Source organism: Myxine glutinosa, chromosome 7, assembly GCF_964187855.1.
Source record: "Myxine glutinosa chromosome 7, kmMyxGlut1.1, whole genome shotgun sequence".
Classification (NCBI taxonomy): Eukaryota; Metazoa; Chordata; class Myxini; order Myxiniformes; family Myxinidae; genus Myxine; species Myxine glutinosa.
The window spans coordinates 141,818,784-141,843,783 of NC_136267.1; the positions used below are offsets into that span (position 1 = coordinate 141,818,784).

Consider the following 25,000-nt stretch of genomic DNA (forward strand, 5'->3'; position numbering starts at 1 on the left):
AAGCAACGTGCCGATTCCACGAGGCGGAGCTAACGAGCCGAGGGCGTGTCACTCCCCGCCGGATATACGAAGCGACTCACCGGATGTGAGGTCAGATGCGCCCCAAGCTTGAAGAAGAGCAAGTCACTACCTCGAGCGCTGTGAGACCTCCCGCATCTCTGGACCGGACCGAGTCGATTCTGTCCCTGAGCCCAGGTGCACCTGGAGCCATCGATCCTGCCTTTCCGAGCCATCAATCCCCGTGTGAGTCAGCCTTTTGTCCCGTTTATCTGTCGTCTGTTGGGGTTAATATAAGATTGTGTCTAAGTGCTTGTCTTTCTATGCTGTACCTCTCGTCCCTGTAATCTGACCTTCCGAACGAATATAATCTCCTCCGGAGGTCTTGAGAACCGTATCCGTGGTGTCGTGTCATTTTAATCCCAGCCGTGTGTCTTTTCCTTCATTGACCTAGCGTAGCGCGATTAGTCAACGTTCGGGTATAATCGGGTAACTTGTGCAGACGTGGTCATACCAAACCGCTCGGTAAATAACATCTAAGCCACGTCTGTAACAATTGGTTGTCAGGAGTTGGATTCGAACCTGGGACTAAATCTATTTAGCCCAAATTTTGGAACACCAATTGTACTATTAGAGTAACAATTGGTGTCGAGGAGTGGAATTCGGACCCGGGACTAAATTTATTAGGCCCAAATTTGTAGTAGAGTCGATTCGGAGCGCGTTTCCCGCGCGAAATTATAACGGCGAAATTTGAATTTGTTATACGGAAATAAAAACCCGAATTTTGAAAGTCGCGCTATGGCAGACCAAGACAGCTGGGGTCCGGTAGTGGAGAGTGAGGCAGGGTCGGTCCAGGACCAAATTGAGGGACATGAGGAGAGCGAAGCAGTGAGGGTAGCAGACGCACAAAATAGCGTCGTTGCGCCCGACGTTGCGGGCGCGCAAAATGGCGCCTCGCAAGAGCGCGCGGTAGCCGAGCCCGCTGTATCAACGGGCTTTAACATGCAGCCGATTGACATGCAGGCCCTCATTGCGCAGCTACAGGCAGCTGTACAGATGAGTATGGGGAGCCAAATTGAGCGATTGGGTGAGCGGTTGGGAAACCAAATTGTGGGAATGAGGGCTGATAGTGAGCGATTGGAGGACCGAATGGGGGTAATGGGAAACCAAATGGGGGTAATGAGGGACGAAGCGAGGGGTACTGGTGAGGGATTAGACAATAATTTTAAGGGATTAGACGAGAAATTTGGGAAATTAGACAATAGATTAGGGGAAATACAGGAGGGGTTAATGGGGGTAGAAAACAGAATGGCCGCTCAAGAGAATCAAATGGAAGGGATGCAAAAGGGGTTAGAGGGGGTAGAAAATAGAATGGCTGCCCAGGAGAATCAGATAGAGGGAGTGAAAAATGGGTTAGAGGGGTTAGAAAACAGTATGGAAGGCAAATTGAGGGACATGAGGGACCAAGCGGAAAGGGAAGTTAACCAAATGGGGCAGCAGATAGAGGGGGTCAGAATGGGGGTAGAAACTAAACTGGATGCTCACAGGGAGGAAATGGAGCAGATGAGGGTGGCATCTGGGCAGGAGATGCAAGTGATGGGGGAGGAGATCAGAAGAGGAGTGAGTGAGGAGGTCGGAGGAGTGCGCGAGGAGGTGAGGCACTGTAAGGAGCACATGGAGAAGGAGGTGAGAAAGGGGACTGTAAAATTGCAAGGGGGCATAGAGGACCTGACGCAGGAGGTGGAGCAGCTGACGGTGGGACAAACGGAGTTAGTGGAGCAGGTTCAAAGGAACACTGCGGTATTAGGAGGGTTAAAAGCGACACAAAACGACATAAAAAACGACTTGATAGCGACAAAGAGGCAGTGTCAGACGGTACGTGAGGGACTGACAACGAGGTTGGACGAGGTGATAGAGGTAATGGAGACGAAGGACCGGCAGGTGAGGACGCACATGGAAACGGTCAAGGTAGCCTTGGAGGACGAGCTTGAGGAGACGTACCGGGGAATAAAAGAGGTGAAGCAGAAATTAGAAGAAGTGGAAGAAGGGGTGAGCGAAATTAAGAAGCGACGGAGAGGGGATAAGAAAGAGATAAAAGAGGAGATAAAAGAATTGGTCCAAAGTCTGTGTTTGGATCGTGATGATGTGCTCATTAACTGGATGAGGGATTCGCAGGTGATGGAGGAGAAGCGAAGAGAAAGAGGACCCGGTGTAAGTGGTGACCAATATGGTCGTGCGTATGATGCGCCAGGGGATTTAAGAAGCTTGGGGGTCGAGATGGACCCGGGTGTTCGTGAGAGGCCGTGGGTGAAGTGTGCGACCGGTCTGGTGTGCGAAAAAGGAGGTGTGCGAGAAAGTCCGACTCTGGGGTGTGTGAGGAAAAAGTGCGTGCCAAGGAGTGAGGGTGCTGGCGAGAGTGAGTCGGTCGTAGCGCGTGTGCGAGGGGGCACATGGAAGCGCGGTGTGGTAAGTGTTACAGAGGGTGTGACGGGAGAGTGTGCGCGAGAAAGGTGTGCGCGAGAAAGGTGTGTGACGGACAGGTGCATGAGGAAAGAGTGCGCTGTCAGAAGTAAGGAAAAGTGTCCACCTGTGGTGAGTGTTACAGAGGGTGTAACGGGGGAGTGTGCGAGAGAAAGGTGTGTGACGGACAGGTGCATGAGGAAAGAGTGCGCTGTCAAGAGTAAGGGTGAGTGCGCTGTCAAGAATGGTGGTGAGAGTATTGAGAGTGACAAGGAGAGTGAGTTGGTTGTGACAGGTGAGCGAGGATGTACACCTGGGATGGAAGGATGCACACCTGGAATGGTAGAGCGTGAGTGGGAATGCACGCTGGAGTTGGTGGTGAGGCACATGGTTGGGTGTGCGAATGAGGGCACACCTGTGATTGTCACAGAGGAGGTGACCGAGGAGGGGGCGCGAAGCGGTGTATTGGTGAGGTGTGCGAGCAACGAATGTGTGCCAAAGTGTTCGGTGGTCAGGTGTGTGACCAAGGCTGTGAGTGGAATGGGTGTACCGAGGTGTGTAAGGAAAGGTACGAGGGGCATGGAAACGGCTGGATGTGTGAGCAAGGAACGGGCTGCGGGGTGTAAGCGTCCAGGTGAAGCATCGACGTTAGACGGGGTAGAGTTTAGAACGACTTATAGCCGAATCGGGCCCTCGGTGCGTGCTGGGCCTCGCTTTGAACGGCCGCGTCCGTGCTCCACTAGGCGGAGCTGGCAGCCCGATAGAAAGGGTCGTCATGGCGACCACTTTTTGGTGAGACGTGCCGGCAGGTCTAGATCGGGGCATTGGATGGCTCCACACCGAGGTGGTGCGTGGGATCTCGGCACGGGTAAGCCCCCGTCCCTGCACCGAGTGCCGGACGCATCCTGCCGCCGGCACAAAACAACCAGCATCCATTGCTTGGCTTTACGAAGCCGGGCTTTGGACAGGGATTGGCGCACCGAGAGGCATTAGTGAGTAGACTGGGTGATGAGGTTAGTGTTTTGGACCCAAAATTAGAGAAAAACAAAATTTGATGATTGGCAAGGGATTGGCAGTAGTGATTGGCAGATGATGGGTAGTGATTGGCAAATTTTTGATTTGTTGAAATTTGATGTGCATAATTGGTAGTGAGAGACCCCCGATGTGGTGGGATGGCATCCCTGCCACCCTTCCCATGGTGGGGGCAAAGGAGCACTAGATTATGGGGTGTATGGCAGTGAAAACTAGCCCGGGTGGGTTAGGTTATATTGATAGGGATCTAGAGAAGATGACATTAGGTGACGTTAAGGTTATTTAGTGACTGATACCTGTAGTGGGGACGCAGGTAGATTAGTGTGGATGATAATGACGTGGGAGCGCAATAGTTTAAAGGGACGACTGGGAAGCGCAAGTTTCAGAAGGGAGTAGTTAGCTGAGATGATGCCGTGTGTGTGAGAATTGAACAGGTGTGATTGCACAGGTGTGCAACTGGACAGGTGTGTGGAGCCGTGTGTGAGTAGTGAGTGTTGTGGATCAGCGCGAATGCGCTTGGGGAGAGAAGGGTGCAGGTGGCACCAGGTGTGAGAGCACAGGTGTGCAAGTACAGGTGTGTGGAGAGAGTTGGAGTAAGTGGTACGGAGTGGTGTGCATGGTGCGAAGGTGTAGATGGGGGAAGAGTGGACCCCCATCACGGATACCCGGGGCGGGTAGTGTAAGTGTTAGGTAGAGGGTATAGGTAAATTGTGGTTGGAAATTGGCATTTGTGGTGCGGTTGCAGAATGGTGTTGTGAATGGGTGCATTAGTGTTGTGGAAATGGCTGGGCGTGTAGCCTGTTAGTGTGTGTAGTTGGTTTGGGCACTCCACCACTGTGAGGATGTCGGCCAGGTGAGGCCGCAGGTGGGCTCTGGGAGCCGGTAGTTGTGAGTGGGTGCCTGAGGATCCCGGGTGTGGATCGGGCAGCCCAGTGCCAGAGAGGGCACCGAGTGGGGAGAGCGCCAGAGGGCCTTCCCCAGGTAGTTAGGTTAGGGTAAGGAGCAGGTAAGCTCGGAGGCAACCGCAGTGGTGGAGGTGTGCAGGTGGGTAGACCCGCTGGGAGAGGTACACGCCACAGCCCAGAAATTGTGCGAGGGCACCGGGAGATGAATCGGGGGAGTGAGACCCCAAATTGAAAAGCACCACAGTTGGCCAATGGGAATTGGTTTTTAGAACCCATAGTGTAAGAGGGCCAATGGTTTGGCCGGAGAAAGACCCCGGGTAGTGTAAAGTTGTTAAAGTCATTTAGGAAATAGTTAGGATTGATGAACCTGTCGCACCATACGCAGCCACTTACCTGTGGTGATGATGATGACTCCACACCTGTGTTTTCTTTGTTTTGTTGCAGGAAATGAAATTGCTGTGTGGATTGTGAGACGCATCACGACGTGGATGAGACATTGGGGTGATTCCATCTCTCCCTCCCTAGGAGGGACTGATGATGAATTGGTAATGGCAAATTATGATGTTGAGTTGGAGATGGCAAATTATGATGTTGAGTTGAAAATGGCAAATTTGATTGGTTAGGAGGGAGAGAAGACGAATTTGGTATATGGGAGGAACGGGGAGGACAGTAGGGATGTTTGTTGATTTGTAAAGTAGATGTTTATGGGTAGTGTTGTGTTTTGTGGATACAGTAAGGGGTAAGGGAGGGGCCATGTAGGTTACCTGGTGGGGGGGGGGAGCGTACGGTAGGAACGTACCTGTCTCACCTGGTTCCCATGTGCCCCCAGTGTGCATTACCTTGCATTGCGTGCACTTTTGCGCCCTTACCACCTTACTCACTTGTCTGCTTCTTTTGTCTCCCACCTCCGAGGATCTGGCTTTGGGGTAGAGAGAGAGGAGAGAGAGGTGCTGGCTTCGCAGTTGTGGGCCTGCACTTTCGCTGTTTGCTGCTTGGATCGATACACCATATGGACCGCAATGTTTGTGGCCACCCACAATGGACCGCAGCTCTTTTGCGGCCAAGCACCACCCGTGGAAGGACCTATGGGTCAACGTGGCACCGATGCCATACAAGGTGAACCACTAACAGTTGGCCCCCTGACGGCCACAATAGAGAAATGGACGCGGTTGGCGCCTTTCTTTATTTTTGAAAGAAGTAAGAAGGCCAAGTGCACCACACGAAGGCAAGACCAGCGGCAGAACATCGGCCGGCTGCGACACCACACAATGATTTATAGACACTTTATTGGTGCACCGGATGGTGCTCACTGTGTGATGGGGTGGTGCTTGATGCTTGGAAGGGGTGCTCTGCACATTATTAAAGGCCGTAGGCCACAGAGCACTCGTGGGTTGGTGTATCGATGCTAGCATGCGTGCTCTCTCTATGCATAACATCTGCATGTGTTCCTCCAAAAACAGGTCCTGGATCGTAGTGTAAATATCAGCGTAGTCTTGTGTAAATAATGCTCCCTACCGGCTGTATGTTTAGTTTGAGGATTCTTTCCGGATTCGGTTATCCTGTGGGTGTGTTCTGTGAGGAGAAGGGTGCAACGTCGCAGGGGGACATATTTACTCATTTGTGAATATCTGTAAAACTGTCGCACTCAGGGTAGAGTTAATAGTAGAGGGAACTACATTGCGTGCCACACTAAAGTAGGTAAAAATTTATCGGGTCGGGACGCCCCGAGGGTAGAGAAGGGTGCAATGTTGCGAATATGGAATTTGGCCTCCATATCCGCTTGTAAATATTCCCCTATTTCCCCAATACTCCCCAACTATCCCCAATCCCCCATTCCCTAGTCCCATTGTCTGTAAACAACAATCAGTAGAGCCGACCTTCCCCTTTTTCCCCCATTAAATGTCGTGCCCAGGTCCACCGCATCACACGTAGACAACTTTCGGACATCTTGCTAGTTATTCTTAGTCTATGTCAGTTAAGGACTCGTTTCCATTAATTATGACTCTTCGTTGCACCAGAATGTGATTATATGGCACCAGTAGTGAGTTTAGGACCTTTCCCATACCTCCTTCCATCTTCTTCCCCAAACAACAACAACAACTACAACCACGGCGCGCGGGGGGAGTGTGCGTCCTCCCACCAGCTCGGTTAGCCGCCATGACCATGCGCTCCACGGGGTTACCACGAAGGGGCTGGCTGTCAGCTCCTCGTCAAGGGCGGAGCCTGGTAAACCCCCCGCACGCACCCAATGAGAAGCAACGTGCCGATTCCACGAGGCGGAGCTAATGAGCCGAGGGCGTGTCAGTCCCCGCCGGATATACGAAGCGACTCACCGGATGTGAGGTCAGATGCGCCCCAAGCTTGAAGAAGAGCAAGTCACTACCTCGAGCGCTGTGAGACCTCCCGCATCTCTGGACCGGACCGAGTCGATTCTGTCCCTGAGCCCAGGTGCACCTGGAGCCATCGATCCTGCCTTTCCTAGCCATCAATCCCCGTGTGAGTCAGCCTTTTGTCCCGTTTATCTGTCGTCTGTTGGGGTTAATATAAGATTGTGTCTAAGTGCTTGTCTTTCTATGCTGTACCTCTCGTCCCTGTAATCTGACCTTCCGAACGAATATAATCTCCTCCGGAGGTCTTGAGAACCGTATCCGTGGTGTCGTGTCATTTTAATCCCAGCCGTGTGTCTTTTCCTTCATTGACCTAGCGTAGCGCGATTAGTCAACGTTCGGGTATAATCGGGTAACTTGTGCAGACGTGGTCATACCAAACCGCTCGGTAAATAACATCTAAGCCACGTCTGTAACAATATATATACATATACATATACATATATATATATATATATATATATATATATATAAATATATATATATATATATATATATATATATATATATATATATATATATATATATATATATATATATATATATATATATATATATATATATATACATAAATATACAGACTTGGCATTTAATATGGAATTTTTTTTTTTCTTGACTTGGGTTTACTTTATCAACTCAGTATCTCAATCTGGTGAATTTCTTTTACCCTTCGGCGATGTCTTTGTTGAAAGAACCATGTCACTGATTGTCTTTCGCAGCAAGAAGTCAATAACAGGATTATATCACAGGTGGCGTGACAAAATGTAAGGACAGGTACATTTGACGATTGGCTTCACAATCGGGTATATAAGGGTTGTTGCGTTCTGTATTAGTGGAAAACAACTGCTGCACGTCTACAAAAGTTATTGCCGCTTCCTCTGGAGATGGTCCGTCAACTTGACAATGCTGTTTGTCATGGAGTGGTGGCTTTACGAAATTCTGGCATGAAACAGCGTGCTATTGCTCGGCAGTATGGCATCACTCAAGGTCAGGTGTCAAAGATCCTGAAACGAAATGCTCAGAGGGGTGTCCCTACTCCAATACTGAGGCCAGGGCGTCCACGCAGAACCACAAGGAGAGATGATCGCCAGCTGCACCGGTTAGTCTGCAATGGCCGTACCAAGTCAGCTAATCGGCTTCGGGCTGAGTGGCAGCAACTGACAAATGTGCCTGTATCCAGACGGCTAGTCAACCAACGACTGGTTCAAGCAGGCTATCGTGACAGGCATCCCCTGAGAAAGCCACGCCTGACCAGACAACACAGCCAGCGCCGATTGCAGTGGGCCAGAGAGCACAGTCAATGGCAGCCAGGACATTGGAATCATGTGACCTTCAGTGACGAGTCTAGATTTCTGGTCTATCGTCAAGATGGCCGCGTCCGAGTGCGCAGACAAGTGCATGAAGCCCACAACGAAGATTGTATAGTGCCAAGAGTCCAAGCTGGAGGTAGTGGGGTGACGGTTTGGGCTGCTTTTCATGCAGGGGTGCAAAACTGACCTGGTTGTTCTGAATGGAAACCTGAACCAGTTCAAGGACAGGGTCATTCTGGAAGAAACATTGCTTCCATTTGCTTGTGCAGCCTTTCGAGGAAACGTTGTCTTCCAAGATGACAATGCACGGCCTCATCGTGCTCGCATGATCCAACACTTTCTTGCTGACCGTGGTGTGGAGCATATGGAGTGGCCTGCCATGCCCCCGGATATGAATCCGATAGAGAACTTGTGGGCAGAATTAACATGTCAAATCGACCACTTGGACCAGCAGCCTGCCTCTGTGCGTGAATTACAGCAGGCTATTGTCACTGCATGGCAAGCGATTCCTGTCCAACCCTTGGCAAATCTCGTGAACAGCATGCCTCGACGTGTACGTGCTCTCCTGAATACTCGTGGGGGTTACACGAAGTACTGAACTGTAATTTTACTGTCCGTAATCCCAGTCATAATTTAGCTTTTGTTGAAATTTTTTTTGGCTAATGTGCAAAATAAAGAGATAATTCTGGAAAACGTACAGAAGTTTAACACAGTACTGTCCGTGAATTGAGTTCGATATCAGTTTACATCACTTTCAAGGATCAATTTATTTGCTTCGAAATGTCAAATGTGGTTTTTGTTTCTTTTAAAGGTCACATTAACAAAATCTAGAATAATTTCAACATAATTCCAATGAACTTTTGGTTCTAAGTCATCTTGAAAAGTAAATTCACCCCAACAAAAAAAAATTCCATATTAAATGCCAAGTCTGTATATATATATATATATATATATATATATATATATATATATATATATATATATATATATATATATATATATATATATTGTTGCGGATATGAGGACAGTATTTTTTTTGATTGTGTGCTTTATTATTATTATTATTGTTATTCTGCGCCTCCTGCCTCCGGAGCTGTGTAAAGGTCAAAGGGCGTCCCATAATTAGTCCATAAAGCACCCACACCACAGCTAATCATAGAATACCCCTGTTCGATAGCTTATATCTTATTATGTGTTTTAGGGTAAGGCTGTGTCTCCCATTAATTGAAATACTCCATTGCACCAGTGAAAGAGATAGATTCCCTTCATTCCCATTCCCAAAGCCTCCATTCCCCCTTTCGTCGATTGGAAACTACCTCCGCTCCAACAATTGCCGCCATTGACCACGAGGCAGGGTTGGGGAAGAAAGGCGGGTCCCCACCTCGTCATAGAGGGGAGGAGTGAGTCAGCCCCACTCAACCAACCACGAACAAGGGGTTGGACTTGGAGAGGGTGTGGAAAGAAACATCGAGGAGGTTCGCGAAGGTTGAGGGGTGGGGCCTATATAACCCACGGCAGGGCGTTTCCAAAAGGAGATGATGAGCTTTTACCGAAACTGCGAGAGAAGTCCAGAGTTGAGCTGCAGATCGAGCCACCGAAACTGCGAGAGAAGTCCAGAGTTGAGCTGCAGATCGAGCCACCGAAACTGCGAGAGAAGTCCAGAGTTGAGCTGCAGATCGAGCCACCGCAACTGCATTTTACTGCAGCTGGAGCCACCGCAACTGCAGCGTGAGGCCTGGACGGCAGTTTGGAGCAGGGCCGCGAAGGGGCGGCGGCTGCCCAACGAGTCGATCAGTTGCAGGACCAGTTGGACCTCCCTATCCCGCAAGCCATCCATCTCCCGCCAGTCCTATCATCATTCCCCGTGTAAGTGTGCTCGTAGTCTGTCTTTTGTCTTGTCCCTGGGTAGTAACAATAAGTCTGTATAAGCTAGTATTTTCACTGTGTCACCTGCGTCTCATGTGCTTGTAAATAAACGTGACTGCTGTCTTTTTGCTTATGTGTGTAAATAGTAAATAAATTTAGTAGTATTTCCAAACCTTTCTTTGCCTTCGTTTTCCTCTTTGCATTCGGTCGCTTTAGAGTTTTCCATATTGGGCAGCCGCGGTGCGATACGGCCAACGTTTGGGTGGAATCGGGTTCTAGTCGGGGAATAACTGTTCGGTCGCGGCAACACCACCGCTCGGTAAAATAACATATTTAACCGCGTCCGTAACAATATATATATATATATACATAAAGGTATATACAGACTTGGCATTTAATGTGGAATTTTTTTTTTTCTTGACTTGGGTTTACTTTCTTAACTCAGTTTATCAATCTGGTGAGTTATTTGTTAAAAGAACCATGTCACTGATTGTCTGTCGCAGCAAGAAGTCAACAACAGGATTATATCACAGGTGGCGTGGCAAAATGTACGGACAGGTGCATTTGACGATTGGCTTAACAGTCGGGTATACAAGGGTTGTTGCATTCTGTATTCGTGGAAAACAACAGCTGCACTGCTGCACGTCTCCAAACGTTATTGCCGCTTCCCCTGGAGATGGTCCGTCAACTCGACAATGCTGTTTGTCATTGAGTGGTGGCTTTACTAAATTACGGCATGAAACAGCGTGCTATTGCTCGGCAGTATGGCATCACTCAGGGTCAGGTGTCAAAGATCCTGAAACGAAATGCTCAGAGGGATGTTCCTACTCCAATACCGAAGCCAGGACGCCCGCGCAGAACCACAAGGAGGAATGATCGCCAGCTGCACCGGTTAGTCCGCAATGGCCGTACCAAGTCAGCTAATCGGTTTAGGGCTGAGTGGCAGCAACTGACAAATGTGCCTGTATCCAGAAGGCTAGTCAACCAACGACTGGTTCAAGCAGGCTATCGTGCCAGGCGTCCCCTGAGAAAGCCACGCCTGACCAGACAACACCGTCAGCACCGATTGCAGTGGGCCAGAGAGCACCGTCAATGGCAGCCAGGACACTGGAATCACGTGATCTTCAGTGACGAGTCTAGATTTCTGGTCTATCGTCAAGATGGCCGCGTCCGAGTGCGCAGACAAGTGCATGAAGCCTACAACGAAGATTGTATAGTGCCAAGAGTCCAAGCTGGAGGTAGTGGGGTGACCGTTTGGGCTGCTTTTCATGCAGGGGGCAAAACTGACCTGGTTGTTCTGAATGGAAACCTGAACCAGTTCAAGTACAGGGCCATTCTGGAAGAAATATTGCTTCCATTTGCTCGTGCAGCCTTTTGAGGAAACTTTGTCTTCCAACATGACAATGCACGGCCTCATCGTGCTCGCATGATCCAACACTTTCTTGCTGACCGTGGTGTAGAGCATATGGAGTGGCCTGCCACGTCCCCGGATATGAATCCGATAGAGAACTTGTGGGCAGAATTAAAGCGTCAAATCGACCACTTGGACCAGCAGCCGCCCTCTGTGCATGAATTGCAGCAGACTATTGTCACTGCATGGCAAGCGATTCCTGTCCAAACCTTGGCAAATCTCATGAACAGCATGCCTCAACGTGTACGTGCTCTCCTGAATGCTCGTGGGGGTTACACGAAGTACTGAACTGTAATTTTACTGTCCGTAATCCCAGTCGTAATTTAACTTTTGTTTTTGTTAAAAAAAAATTTGGCTAATGTGCAAAATAAAGAGATACTTCTGGAAAACGTACAGAAGTTTAACACAGTACTGTCCATGAATTGAGTTCGATATCAGTTTACATCACTTTCAAGGATCAATTTATTTGTTTTGAAATGTCAAATGTGGTTTTTGTTTCTTTTAAAGGTCACATTAACAAAATCTAGAATAATTTCAACATAATTCCAATGAACTTTTGGTTCTAAGACATCTTGAAAAGTAAGTTCACCCCCACAAAAAAAATATATTCCATATTAAATGCCAAGTCTGTACTTCTTCCTGCAGTGCAATATTGTCCAAATAATGCTTCAGAGGGTGTAATCACAGTTTGTTCCAATATTGCTTTTATGCAGACAGGGTGTTTGTAATCAAGTAATCAGCAGAGGTTGGGACACCTGTAGGAATTGTTTGCATCAACTTTCAAGGCTTAATTTACTTACATTGCTGCAGAACAGCTGTACGATGTTAACCCATTACTGTCTTGTTCCCTGAAGAAGGCCTTTTTACTCCCGCTAGGGAGTAATGTGTCCGTCCGTGTGCGTGCGTGCGTGCGTGCATGTGTGTATATGTTAGTGTGTTCATGAACAAGATATCTGGAAAAGTTCTGAACGGATTTGGATGAGAGTTGGTGGGATGATTGCCCTTGGGATAAGGAAGAATTGATTAGTTTTTGGTGAAGCTCAGGATATTATTCCCGATCCAGGCATTTTTTGAAGGATTTTTTACCAATCGGAAGATAGGGCTCCAACTTGACCCACGGCAGGAGTAATGCGCTCTACTGAGTGGCGACCTAGTTTTACATTATAACTGTGCAATTTATATTACTTTCCCGTTTTTGCTAACCTAAACTTTTATTTAACCTTGAGCAGTTTACTGCTCACCTTTGTACCATTTCAGGTTATTCACTGTACTTGAATTGCTTAAATTTCAAAAAAAAGTGGAAAATTGAGGTGTTCCAAAACTTGACGGGTTGTGTATATACAGTATATAACTATGTATATAACTATGTATATAACTATATCTATATATATATATATATATATATATATATATATATATATATATATATATATATATATATATATATATATATATATATATATATATATATACATACATATATACATATATACATATATACATATATATATACATATATATATACATATATATATATATATATATATATATACACACACAGACTTGGCATTTAATATGGAATATTTTTTTTGTGGGGGTGAACTTACTTTTCAAGATGTCTTGGAACCAAAAGTTCATTGGAATTATGTTGAAATTATTCTAGATTTTGTTAATGTGACCTTTAAAAGAAACAAAAACCACATTTGACATTTCGAAACAAATAAATTGATCCTTGAAAGTGATGTAAACTGATATCGAACTCAATTCATGGACAGTAGTGTTAAACTTCTGTACGTTTTCCAGAAGTATCTCTATTTTGCACATTAGCCAATTTTTTTTTTTACAAAAACAAAAGCTAAATTACGACTGGGATTACGGACAGTAAATTTACACTTCAGTACTTCGTGTAACCCCCACGAGCATTCAGGAGAGCACGTACACGTTGAGGCATGCTGTTCACGAGATTTGCCAAGGTTTGGACAGGAATCGCTTGCCATGCAGTGACAATAGCCTGCTGCAATTCATGCACAGAGGTCGGCTGCTGGTCCAAGTGGTCGATTTGATGCGTTAATTCTGCCCACAAGTTCTCTATCGGATTCATATCCGGGGACATGGCAGGCCACTCCATATGCTCTACACCACGGTCAGCAAGAAAGTGTTGGATCATGCGAGCACGATGAGGCCGTGCATTGTCATCTTGGAAGACAAAGTTTCCTCGAAAGGCTGCACGAGCAAATGGAAGCAATGTTTCTTCCAGAATGGCCCTGTACTTGAACTGGTTCAGGTTTCCATTCAGAACAACCAGGTCAGTTTTGCACCCCTGCATGAAAAGCAGCCCAAACCGTCACCCCACTACCTCCAGCTTGGACTCTTGGCACTATACAATCTTTGTTGAAGGCTTCATGCACTTGTCTGCGCACTCGGACGCGGCAATCTTGACGATAGACCAGAAATCTAGACTCGTCACTGAAGATCACGTGATTCCAGTGTCCTGGCTGCCATTGACGGTGCTCTCTGGCCCACTGCAATCGGCGCTGGCGGTGTTGTCTGGTCAGGCGTGGCTTTCTCAGGGGACGCCTGGCGCGATAGCCTGCTTGAACCAGTCGTTGGTTGACTAGCCTTCTGGATACAGGCACATTTGTCAGTTGCTGCCACTCAGCCCCAAGCCAATTAGCTGACTTGGTACGGCCATTGCGGACTAACCGGTGAAACTGGCAATCATCCCTCCTTGTGGTTCTGCGGGGACGTCCTGGCCTCGGTATTGGAGTAGGGACACCCCTCTAGGCATTTCGTTTCAGGATCTTTGACACCTGCCCTTGAGTGATGCCATACTGCCGAGCAATAGCACGCCGTTTCATGCTGTAATTTCGTGAAGCCACCACTCCATGACAAACAGCATTGTCGAGTTGACGGACCATCTCCAGAGGAAGCGGCAATAACTTTTGGAGACGTGCAGCAGTTGTTTTCCACTAATACAGAACGCAACAACCCTTGTATACCCGACTGTGAAGCCAATCATCAAATGCACCTGTCCGTACATTTTGCCACGCCACCTGTGATATAATCCTGTTGTTGACTTCTTGCTGCGACAGACAATCAGTGACATGGTTCTTTTAACAAATAAATCACCAAAGTGTAAAAGAAACTCACCAGATTGATATACTGAGTTAAGAGAGTAAACCCAAATCAAGAAAAAAAAGATATATATATATATATATACACACAGTCATGTGAAAAAGTAAGTACACCCAATGTAAAATTTTGACTTTTTCAACATATTTGAACATGCAGCTATTTGATCTTCATTTCAACAATATTTAAAGATAAAGGTGATATAATATAACAAATATCATGAAACATTTACATTTTGTAGTCCATTGTATAATTTAAATAAATATAAATGCAAATTTCACATGTGGAAAAAGTAAGTACACCCCTACATTTATCACTACTTCAAATACCTAAAATTAGAATCAGGTGCACGAGTTCAGGTACAAATGATTAGAACATCGTTAGAGAGGATCTTGGAGGAACCTGTCTTATTTAAACCTCAGACATTTTGTTTGGTTTGCTCTTTGTTGTTGAAGTGTGCGGCGTCACCATGCCTCGATCAAAAGAGCTCTCTGAGGCCTTCAGAAAGAAGGTTATAGATGCCTACGAGTCTGGGAAGGGATTTAAAAAGATCTCCAAACAATTTGAAATGAATCAATCGACTGTCCGGAAGATCATCTACAAGTGGAGAAGATTCCAAACAACTGCCAACTTGTTCAGTCCAGGCCGCCCCAGCAAGTTCAGCCCGAGAGCACACAGCAAGATGCTGAAAGAAGTCTCTAATAACCCCAGAATGTCATCACGGGACCTACAGGTAGCTCTTGCCACTGTTGATGTCAAAGTGCACGAGTCTTCCATTACAAGGAGGCTGCACAAATTTGATCTACATGGGAGGTGTGCCAGGAGGAAACCTTTGCTGTCCAGAAAGAACATCAGGGCAAGACAAAAGTTTGCCAATGAACACCAAGGCAAAGACCAGCACTTCTGGAACAATGTGCTCTGGACAGATGAGTCAAAGGTAGTGCTATTTGGTCACAGTCCCAGAAGACATGTTTGGCGAAAACCAAAGACAGCATTTGACCACAAGAACCTGATACCAACTGTAAAGCATGGTGGTGGAAATATTATGGTTTGGGGGCAGCTTTGCTGCATCAAGGCCTGGGCAGCTCACCATCATAGAATCCACTATGAATTCTTCATTGCACCAGAGGGTGCTTGAGGATAATGTGAGGCCATCTGTCGGAGACTTGAAGCTCAACCGAAGGTGGACCTTGCAACATGACAATGACCCTAAACATACCAGTAAATCCACCAAGGAATGGCTGAAAAGAAAGAAATGGAGGGTTCTGGAATGGCCCAGTCAAAGCCCGGATCTAAATCCCATCGAGATGTTGTAGGAGGATTTGAAACGAGCTGTGCATGCAAGAAACCCCTCAAACATCACACAGCAGAAAGAATTCTGCATGGAGGAGTGGGCAAAAATTTCTCCCAGTCAATGTCAGAGACTGGTAGACAGTTATAAGAAACGCCTACTTGAGGTTGTTTCTGCCAAAGGGGGCAATACCACCTATTAGAGCCAAGGGTGTACTAACTTTTTCCACATGTGAAATTTGCATTTATGTTTATTTAAATTATGCAATGGACTACAAAATGTAAATGTTTCATGATATTTGTTATATTATATCACCTTTATCTATCAATATTGTTGAAATGAAGATGAAATAGCTGTCTGTTGAAATATGTTGAAAAAGTCTAAACTTTACATAGGGTGTACTTACTTTTTCACGTGACTGTATATACATTATACATACATACATAAATATATAAATATACATTTCCATAATGTATTTACTAACAATGATCTCCCTGTTGTTTGAAGTGTACCCCAAGTGCCATAAGCTAACCTAGAATTAATAAAATCAGACTACTCAAATGCCCTCACAGTGACATCATGCTGAGCAATTGTGAAGAATATAATATGATGTCGCATGTGCTCATGCACTGCAGCAGTAACCAACCTGTCTCCAAAAGCACGTTTCCAAAAATCTGCAGCATCTGCTTTCGTGATGCGGAATGCATCACCCTGATAGAGTCCCCCGGGGAAGATGGCCTTCAGCTCACTTAACATGTGGCTGAAAATCAGCGAGAGCTTGGTCAGGTGACGCCTTCATGCGGAAAAGAAAACAGGCAATGGAAAACAAAGCAAAAAATAATAATAATAACGATTTATACAAAAACAAAATTGCACCTTGGAAAAGTGACAATGTACACACATTTTAGGAATTGTAGATATTGCTAATCAAATTAAAAAACAAATACTGCATTAAAGTCATCAGGAGGAACCTGGATAGGATTTGTTTTGCAGCTGCTACCCCTCTACCCTCAAACCAATCCGAATGCACCTAAGTGAGCCTTACAAAAAAAACATCTGCATGAGTTTACAACTCCGTAGTAACTTTATAAAACCCAAAAAAAAAAAAATTTTTTAGAGGAAGAGATAAACTTAGCACACATGCGTGAAACAGTAAGTCACGTGAAAAAGTAAGTACACCCCATGTAAAGTTTTGACTTTTTCAACATATTTCAACATACAGCTATTTGATCTTCATTTCAACAATATTGGTAGATAAAGGTGATATAATATAACAAATATCATGAAACATTTACATTTTGTAGTCCATTGTATAATTTTAAAAAAAAATTTTTTTTTTTTTTTTTGGATACTGAATCGAGGCTCGTGAAAGCTAACATTTACTTCACAAACAAATCAACCAGACAAACAAAATATATATAAAGAGGAAGCGGAAAACAAGATGGGGAGAGAAGGGGAAGCACACAAACTGACCGTGGTCAGTGCTACCCCTCTACTAATTTGCACCTGACATCGTAATTTAAATTATACAATGAACACAACATTTGAGAGCAGGGAGATGTGTGGAAGGGAGAGGGCTTGGGGGGAGGAGGCGTGGGAAGGGGGGGGGGGGGGGAGGGAAAAGTATCAAACACAAGGACACCAAGGACTTCCAGGACAGAAGTTGGTATTTCAAAAAAGTGGAATTGGGGTGAAATTGGGGTGAAATTAGCGGGGGTAGAAAAGATCAAGGTTTTGGATGGGGGAAGATAAGAGATGGTGGTGAACAGCTGTTTTAAAGACCTGGAGGGAGGAGTGGGATTTAAGAGAGTGAGGGAGTTTGTTCCAGAGGTGGGAGAAAAGAGGAATGAAGGAGTGAAGGTGAGCAGAGAGTCTTGATTTTGGCAGTTTGACCATAAGAGGGTTGCAGGCAGATATTGTGCGACCTGTAGGAATATTTGCGGGACAGAGCCCAGAGAGAGCTGGGGGGGCAAGGCCAGAGAGGAGTCGGTAGAAGACGGAAAGACCACCAACCTGCCTGCAGTGAGTGAGTGAGAGGCCCTTGGAGTTAGCTTCATCGCGGGAGATTCCAATGATTCTGAATGCTTTGGTTTCAACAGCGTGAAGACGAGCTAGATGTGAGGCAGGAGCACCAGCCCAGAGGGGAGAGCAGTATTCCATTGAGCTGCGGATGAAAGCCTTGTATGTGGTGAGGAGCTCAGGTGTGCCAAGGAAGGACTTCGCACGATGGAGGATGCCCAGTCGGCGACTGGCTTTGGAGGCCAGATTTGAAATGTGGTTTTCCCAGGAAAGATCATGGCAGATAGTGAGACCCAAAAGCTTGAGTGACAGAATTTCTTGGAGAGGATTGTTGAGAAAGTAGATGGGAGGGTTGTCCAGTCGATCTTTTCGGAGAGACTTACTTACATGAAACATGAAAGTAGATGGGAGGGTTGGGGTGTACTTACTTTTTCACATGACTGTATGTCACAATTAACGAGAACATGGCCTTGCAACATTTTGATTTGTTAATCAAGGTATGGAACCACCACGGTTCCCGAAAAAGGCCAACCCCCACTTTGCAGGGAAAAATGGCCTCTAAAGGTGGTTATAATCAAGGTATGGAAGCAAGGGCTCGAGGTAAGGTACAGCAAGGGCTGGCTGTATGGAGCACATTACTGGCGCTTTCTCCACTGACAATATGGAGTCGCACCATAACTGGTATATAACCGAAATATTTTCAATCACAAGTGTATGGACGCTTGCTGCGTTGCTTTGATGCCGCAACAAGCGCGAAAACAGGTCAGTAACTGTGGGTTTCCATGCACTTGTGACTATCTGAAATAATATATTTTTGATAGGCACTGTGGGATGGCACTTCCGGAGCTTCGCAGACAGTAAGGACATTGTGGTGGTGAGATTATGGCATTCGTCTTAGGTCAGAGCATTAATTATATAATATACAAATATATAAATATCCATACATAATAATAATAATAATAAATAATAATGCATTTATTTTATATAGCGCTTTTCAGGAAGCCCAAAGACGCTTTGACAGAGTGCAAAACATAATGCATAGCAAAACATAAAAACAATTTCAAAAAAGAAGAATCAATAGGGAAATATTCAAAGCACAAAGGAGGGAGAAGGAGAGGAGATAGTCAGGGGTTAGATGCTGTGGGTTAAATGTTGAATGCAGTGTTGAACAGGTGGGTCTTGAGTGATGTTTTGAATGTGGTGAGTGAGGAGGAGTCTCTGATGGTGTGAGGTAGTGAGTTCCAGAGGGTGGGAGCAGCGATGGAGAAGGCCCTGTCCCCCCAGGATCTAAATAATAACTCTTGTAAATATCCCATCATTTAATAAGGTCGCACCCATAGCTAGTCCATAAGCAACACGTAGGACACCATAGGACTTTCAGTTATTTCCTTAGTCTGTGTTTAGTTAAGGCTGTGTTCCCAATAGTTGAATCTGCGTTGCATTAATTAAATAAGATAGGCCCCATTCCGTCCATTTTGCCAGTCCCTCTCTCCAAATTGTATTACGCGCCTCTGCCAGCCGCAGCCGCCTCAGCGTTCGCTCCAAACGCCATTACGCACGCGGTCAAGTTTGGAGAAGAAGGGGGCGGAGTGCCAAGAACGAGGCATGGCCCTGTCAACGTTCCGTCAAGGGCGGAGCCGGTGAGCCCTCGCTACCCAATCAGGGCTGAGGTGAGCTCACTGGTGGGCGTGGTTTGAGAGTGCACGGCTTGATTTCTAAGCGGACGATATAAGCACAAGCACGGCACCTTTTCAGAGAGAGGAGGAGAGAGAGAGGAGAGGGAGAAGAGAGACTGCGGACTGCGCGAGGAGACCGATTGGTAACGGAACGGAGCGAGAGAAAGCGCCATCATGGAACTGCGCGAGGGTACCCTCTGATACGAACATTGAGAGAGAGAGAGAGAGAGAGAGAGAGAGTTGGCACACATATTACGTACGCCGCATCCCAGTCCCCCGATATATCTATGAGGTCCGGTCGCGCGCCAACGACACACAAAGCTGCCTGCCATTCTTCACCGCGGACCCGGAGCCTGGAACCATCTGCTTGGACCTTCTCCTCCTACCACTACCATCCCGTGTGAGCCTGTCTGTTTGTCCTGGGGTTGTAAGTAAGACTGTTTCGATAAGCTTGCCCTGTGTCCTTTTGCTCTTGTATATTCCTTTCGTTTCCTCTTTGGGTTTTTGTATATAATTAATAAACCCACTCTTTGTTCTTCTTATTTTCTGGGTTTCCTCTTATTCGATCGTTTGCGTCCTTTCTTTCAATTGAGTACCTGTGGCACGATAGTAACCGCTCAGGATCGGGTTTAGTGTTTGTTAACGGCCCGAGTTGCGGCTCGCTTCGCTCGGCGTATCCATTAACGCTGAGGCTCGCGTGGGAGTTATCTCCTCGCTTACGGCCAGTGGTAGTACTTAGGTAATAAGACTAATTGGGCTTACAACCCTACTTACCACCGACCGGAAGTGACGTCATAGCTTCCAGGGTTGGGGGACGGCCAGCTTACAAGACAAGGGGACAAACCCCCCCTTGATAAGGGGAGAGCCGACCCCCGAATCCGCAACAATATATATATACACATACATACATATATATATACACACACATGTATACATATATATATACACTACCGGTCAAAAGTTTGAGAACACCTCAATTTTTCCAGTTTTTATTGAAATTTATGCAGTTTAATGTCCAGTGGATAACCTGAAATGGTACAAAGGTAAGCAGTAAACTGCTCGAGGTTAAAAAAAAAAGTTTAGGTGAGCAAAAACGGGAAAATAATGTAAATTGCAGTTATATTGTAAAAAAAAAAGGCCTTCTTCAGGGAAAAAGTAATGGGTTAACAACTTACAGCTGTTCTGCAGCAATGTAAGTAAATTAAGCCTTGAAAGTTGATGCAAACAATTCCTACAGGTGTCCAAACCTCTGCTGATTCCTTGATTACAAACCCCGTCTGTATAAAAGCAGTATTGGAACAGACTGTTATTACACCCTCTGAAGCATTATTTGGACAATGTTGCACGGCAGGAAGTAGTATATTGGAAACTGGAGGAAACTGGCAGGAAGAGGTCTGGCAGACCCAAAGCCACAACAGAATCAGAAGACAAGTTTCTGAGAGTCAACAGCTTGCGTGATAGGCGGCTCACAGGACAACAGCTTCAAGCACAGTTTAACACTGGTCGAAGTAAGCAAGTCTCAGTTTCAACTGTGAAGAGAAGACTTCGAGCTGCAGGTTTGACAGATCGAGTGGCAGGAAGAAAGCCATTGCTAAGATGGCAAAATAAGAAAAAGAGGCTTGCCTGGGCCATGAAGCACCACCAGTGGACTACTGAAGACTGGAAGAAGGTCTTATGGACCGATGAATCAAAATTTGAAATATTTGGTTCATCACGCAGGGTTTTTGTACGCCGTCAAGTGGAAGAAAGGATGGTTCCTCAGTATGTGACACCAACTGTCAAACATGGCGGAGGAAGCGTGATGGTCTAGGGCTCTTTTGCTGGATCCAGAGTCGGCGACTTGCACAGAGTGACTGGCACCCTGAACCAAAAGGGCTCCCACAGCATTTTGCAACGCCATGCAATACCCTCTGGTATACGCCTAGTTGGTCAGGGGTTCATCCTACAGCAAGATAATGACCGTAAACACACCTCCAGGCTATGTCAAAACTACCTTCGAGGAAAAGAACAAGACGGTAGGCTTCAAATCATGGAATGGCCAGCACAGTCTCCAGACTTAAACCCCATCGAGCTGGTTTGGGATGAACTGCACAGAAGGGTGAAAGCAAAGCAACCTACAAGTGCAACACATTTGTGGGAACTTCTGCAACAGTGTTGAGAAGAACTTCCCGAACAATATTTGATTTCCATTGTAGAAAGAATGCCACGAGTATGTTCGGCAGTTATATCTGCAAAAGGTGGCTACTTTGCTGAGTCAAAAATTTAAATTAAATTTGGTTAAACAAAACGATTCTATTTCTTTTTTTATCTCCAATTGTTTATTTGTTCTATGCTTAATTTCAGAGTACATTGAGACATTAAGCTGCATAAATTTCAATGAAAACTGTAAAAATTGAGGTGTTCTAAAACTTTTGACCGGTAATGTGTGTGTGTATGTATATATAATTCTATATATACACAAAGAATTAAGTTAAGCACCCCTACACAACGAATTAAGGTAAGCACCCCCTAATATATATTCTTTGTGTATATGTATACATTGGCATATATTCTAAGGTATGTGAGATCAAATAATGATTGGTATGACATTAGCAATTATCCATTGATGAAATTGAGTGATCAAAGTGAAAAAAAGTGATTGGTTGAGTCAGTGATCCGATCACGTGGGTCCTACACACGTTATTGACGCAAAGATCGCTAGAGGTCTTCTCAGAACAATGACTGTACGTTAGAAAACATAAACGTCATCCACACTGTCCGTGATGGACCTATAGCTCCATACTTAAATTGAGGTGAAAATATGCCTAAAATTCCCAAAAAATTTCACCTTAAATTATTCAGAATAAAATATTGAAAACGGCATGATTGTTATGTTTTTATGTGACCATAATATCACTTCTCCAGAAAATATAGCAATATCATGGGTATATTACACTGTTTTGACGACAACAAACTTGTAATGTGCGAGGTTGTAAAAAAACGGGGGGGGGTGCTTAACTTAATTCTTTGTGTATATATATAACAATTGAAGTTGAAAAACTTTTGTACCCGAGTTGCTGTGTTGTCATGATTTAAACCAATCATAATACAAACAATTACTTTGCACAAATTTATTTGTAGTGTTTGTGATATTACATTTTTATAAGCAATTTAGGTTGAAGATTCAGATGAAAGAAAGAAAAAAAAAAAAAAAAAAAAAAAACCCCCCCAAGCACATACATACGGGAGGGGTAGGTGCAGACAGGAAGTTTGGGACGATTACACCTCACCACAACAAAATATAAAACCCCTCACCACTACATAATTAAAAACACCTCACCACCACGAAATACTGCCAACTCTCTGACGCACCTCTCTTTGCATGTCTCCCTTCAAAGGCTTCCGCGCACGCTCTTTATAGCGCCTCAGGCAATCAAGCCGCTGGTGTCCAGGACACGCCCATCGGTGAGCTCACCTCGGCCCTGGTTGGTCGCGCGACCTCCCGACCCCGCCCTAAGAGGAGGCGTTGGCAAGGCCACGCCTTGTTCCCGGCGCTGGGCCGACTCCTCCCACCTTCGGCTCCGAGATCACCTCGTGGCTAATGGAGTCTTGGGGTGAAATCAACAACCCACAGCTGTAGCAAACCTGACAAACTGCCCAGTGCAGTTGGCAATTGGGGCTTGGAGGGGATGTAGTTGGCAATTGACTATAAGGGAATGTGAACGGAATCTACTCTTATTTCACCTGGTGCAATGGAGCGTCATCAAAATGGAAGACAAGGCCTTACCCGAATACACATAATAAGGAAATAAACTACTGAACAGGGATATTATGGTGTCCTTCATGTATGCTTTATGGAACTAACTACGGGAATGCCCTTTGACCTTTATACAACACTGGAGTAATGAGGGCGATATTTTAACAACAATTTACACAATAACAAAAAAAAAAAAACCATTCTCATATCCACAACAATATACATATATATATATATATATATATATATATATATATATATATATATATATATATATATATATATATATATATATTGTTGCGAATATGGAATTTGGCCTCCATATCCGCTTGTAAATATTCCCCTATTTTCTCCAATACTCCCCAACTTTCCCCAATCCCCCATTCCCTAGTCCCATTGCATGTAAATAACAATCAGTAGAGCCGACCTTCCCCTTATTCCCCCATTAAATGTCGTGCCCAGGTCCACCGCACCACACGTAGACAACTTTCGGACATCTTCCTAGTTATTCTTATTCTATGTCAGTTAAGGCCTCGTTTCCATTAATTATGACTCTTCGTTGCACCAGAATGTGATTATATGGCATCAGTAGTGAGTTTAGGACCTTTCCCATACCTCCTCCCATCTTCTTCCCCAAACAACAACAATAACAACAACTACAACAACAATTACAACTACAACTACGACTACAACAACAGAGGGGCGGGGAGTGTGCGTCCTCACACCGGCTCGGTTACCCGCCATGACCATGCGCTCCACGGCGTTACCCCGAAGGGGCTGGCTGTCAGCTCCTCGTCAGGGGCGGAGCCAGTAACCCCCCCACGCACCCAATGAGAAGCAACGTGCCGATTCCATCTGGGGCGGAGCTAACGAGCCGAGGGCGTGTCACTCCCCGCCGGATATACGCGGCCCCGCGCCGGATGTGACGTGAGATGCGCCCCCAGCTTGGAGTCACGAGTAACCTTTGAGGCTGAAGAGAGATGCGCCTCAGCTTGGAGAGAGAAGCCACCGCCACCCCCAGCGCGACGATACCTCCCCGCATCTTTGGACCGGACCGGACCGTACTGTACCCTGCTTTGAGCCAAGAGTGCACCTTGAGCCATCGCTATCTGCCTTTCCTTGCCATCAACCCCCGTGTGAGTCAGCCTTGTCCCGTTTACCTGTCGTCTGTCCGGGGTTAATGTAAGAGTGTGTCTAAGTGCCTGTCTTCCTGTAATATACCTCTAGCCCCTGTAATCTGACCTTTCCGTACGAATATAATCTCCTCCGGAGGTCTTGAGAATTGAAACATTGGTGTCGTATTGTGTTATTGTAATCCAGCCGGGTGTCTTCTTTTTCTTATTGAGCCAGCATCGCGCGACTAGTCAACGTTCGGGCACAATCGGGTAACTTGTGCAGACGTGGTCATACCATAAAACCGCTCGGTAAATAACATCCAAGCCACGTCTGTAACAATATATATACATATATATATATATATATATATACAGTGGAACCTCGACTTACGAGTGCCCCAACTTACGAGTTTTTCGAGATACGAGCCGTCACTCTGGCAGTTTATTGCTTTGAGATGCGAGCCGAGATCCGAGTTACGAGCTTTCGCCACCCGGTCACGTGGTTATCTTGCCGTGCACGTACAGTATCTCTGTCGTAGTATAGCGCTGCATTTTAGTTTTCGCATTTCGGTTATTTTGAGTTTATGCCGCCAGGTGGGCTCCGGTCACGTGGTTATCTTGCCGTGCACGTACAGTATCTCTGTCGTATAGCGCTAATGATAT

General features: G+C 45.8%; 1 protein-coding gene across 5 annotated transcripts in view; it reads right to left on the reverse strand.

Moving 5' to 3' along the window:
• Nucleotides 1–25,000, reverse strand: part of LOC137412113 (E3 ubiquitin-protein ligase CBL-B-B) — a 130,515-nt gene that overhangs the window by 81,242 nt on the left and 24,273 nt on the right. For 4 of the 5 annotated variants that reach the window (XM_068097362.2, XM_068097363.2, XM_068097366.2 and 1 more), the window contains exon 3: nucleotides 16,438–16,584. The exons of the other annotated variant lie outside the window; for it this stretch is intronic. In XM_068097362.2, coding sequence (XP_067953463.2) covers nucleotides 16,438–16,584 — 147 coding nt within the window. The remainder of the gene's footprint in view (nucleotides 1–16,437; nucleotides 16,585–25,000) is intronic. 5 annotated transcript variants of the gene reach the window in all.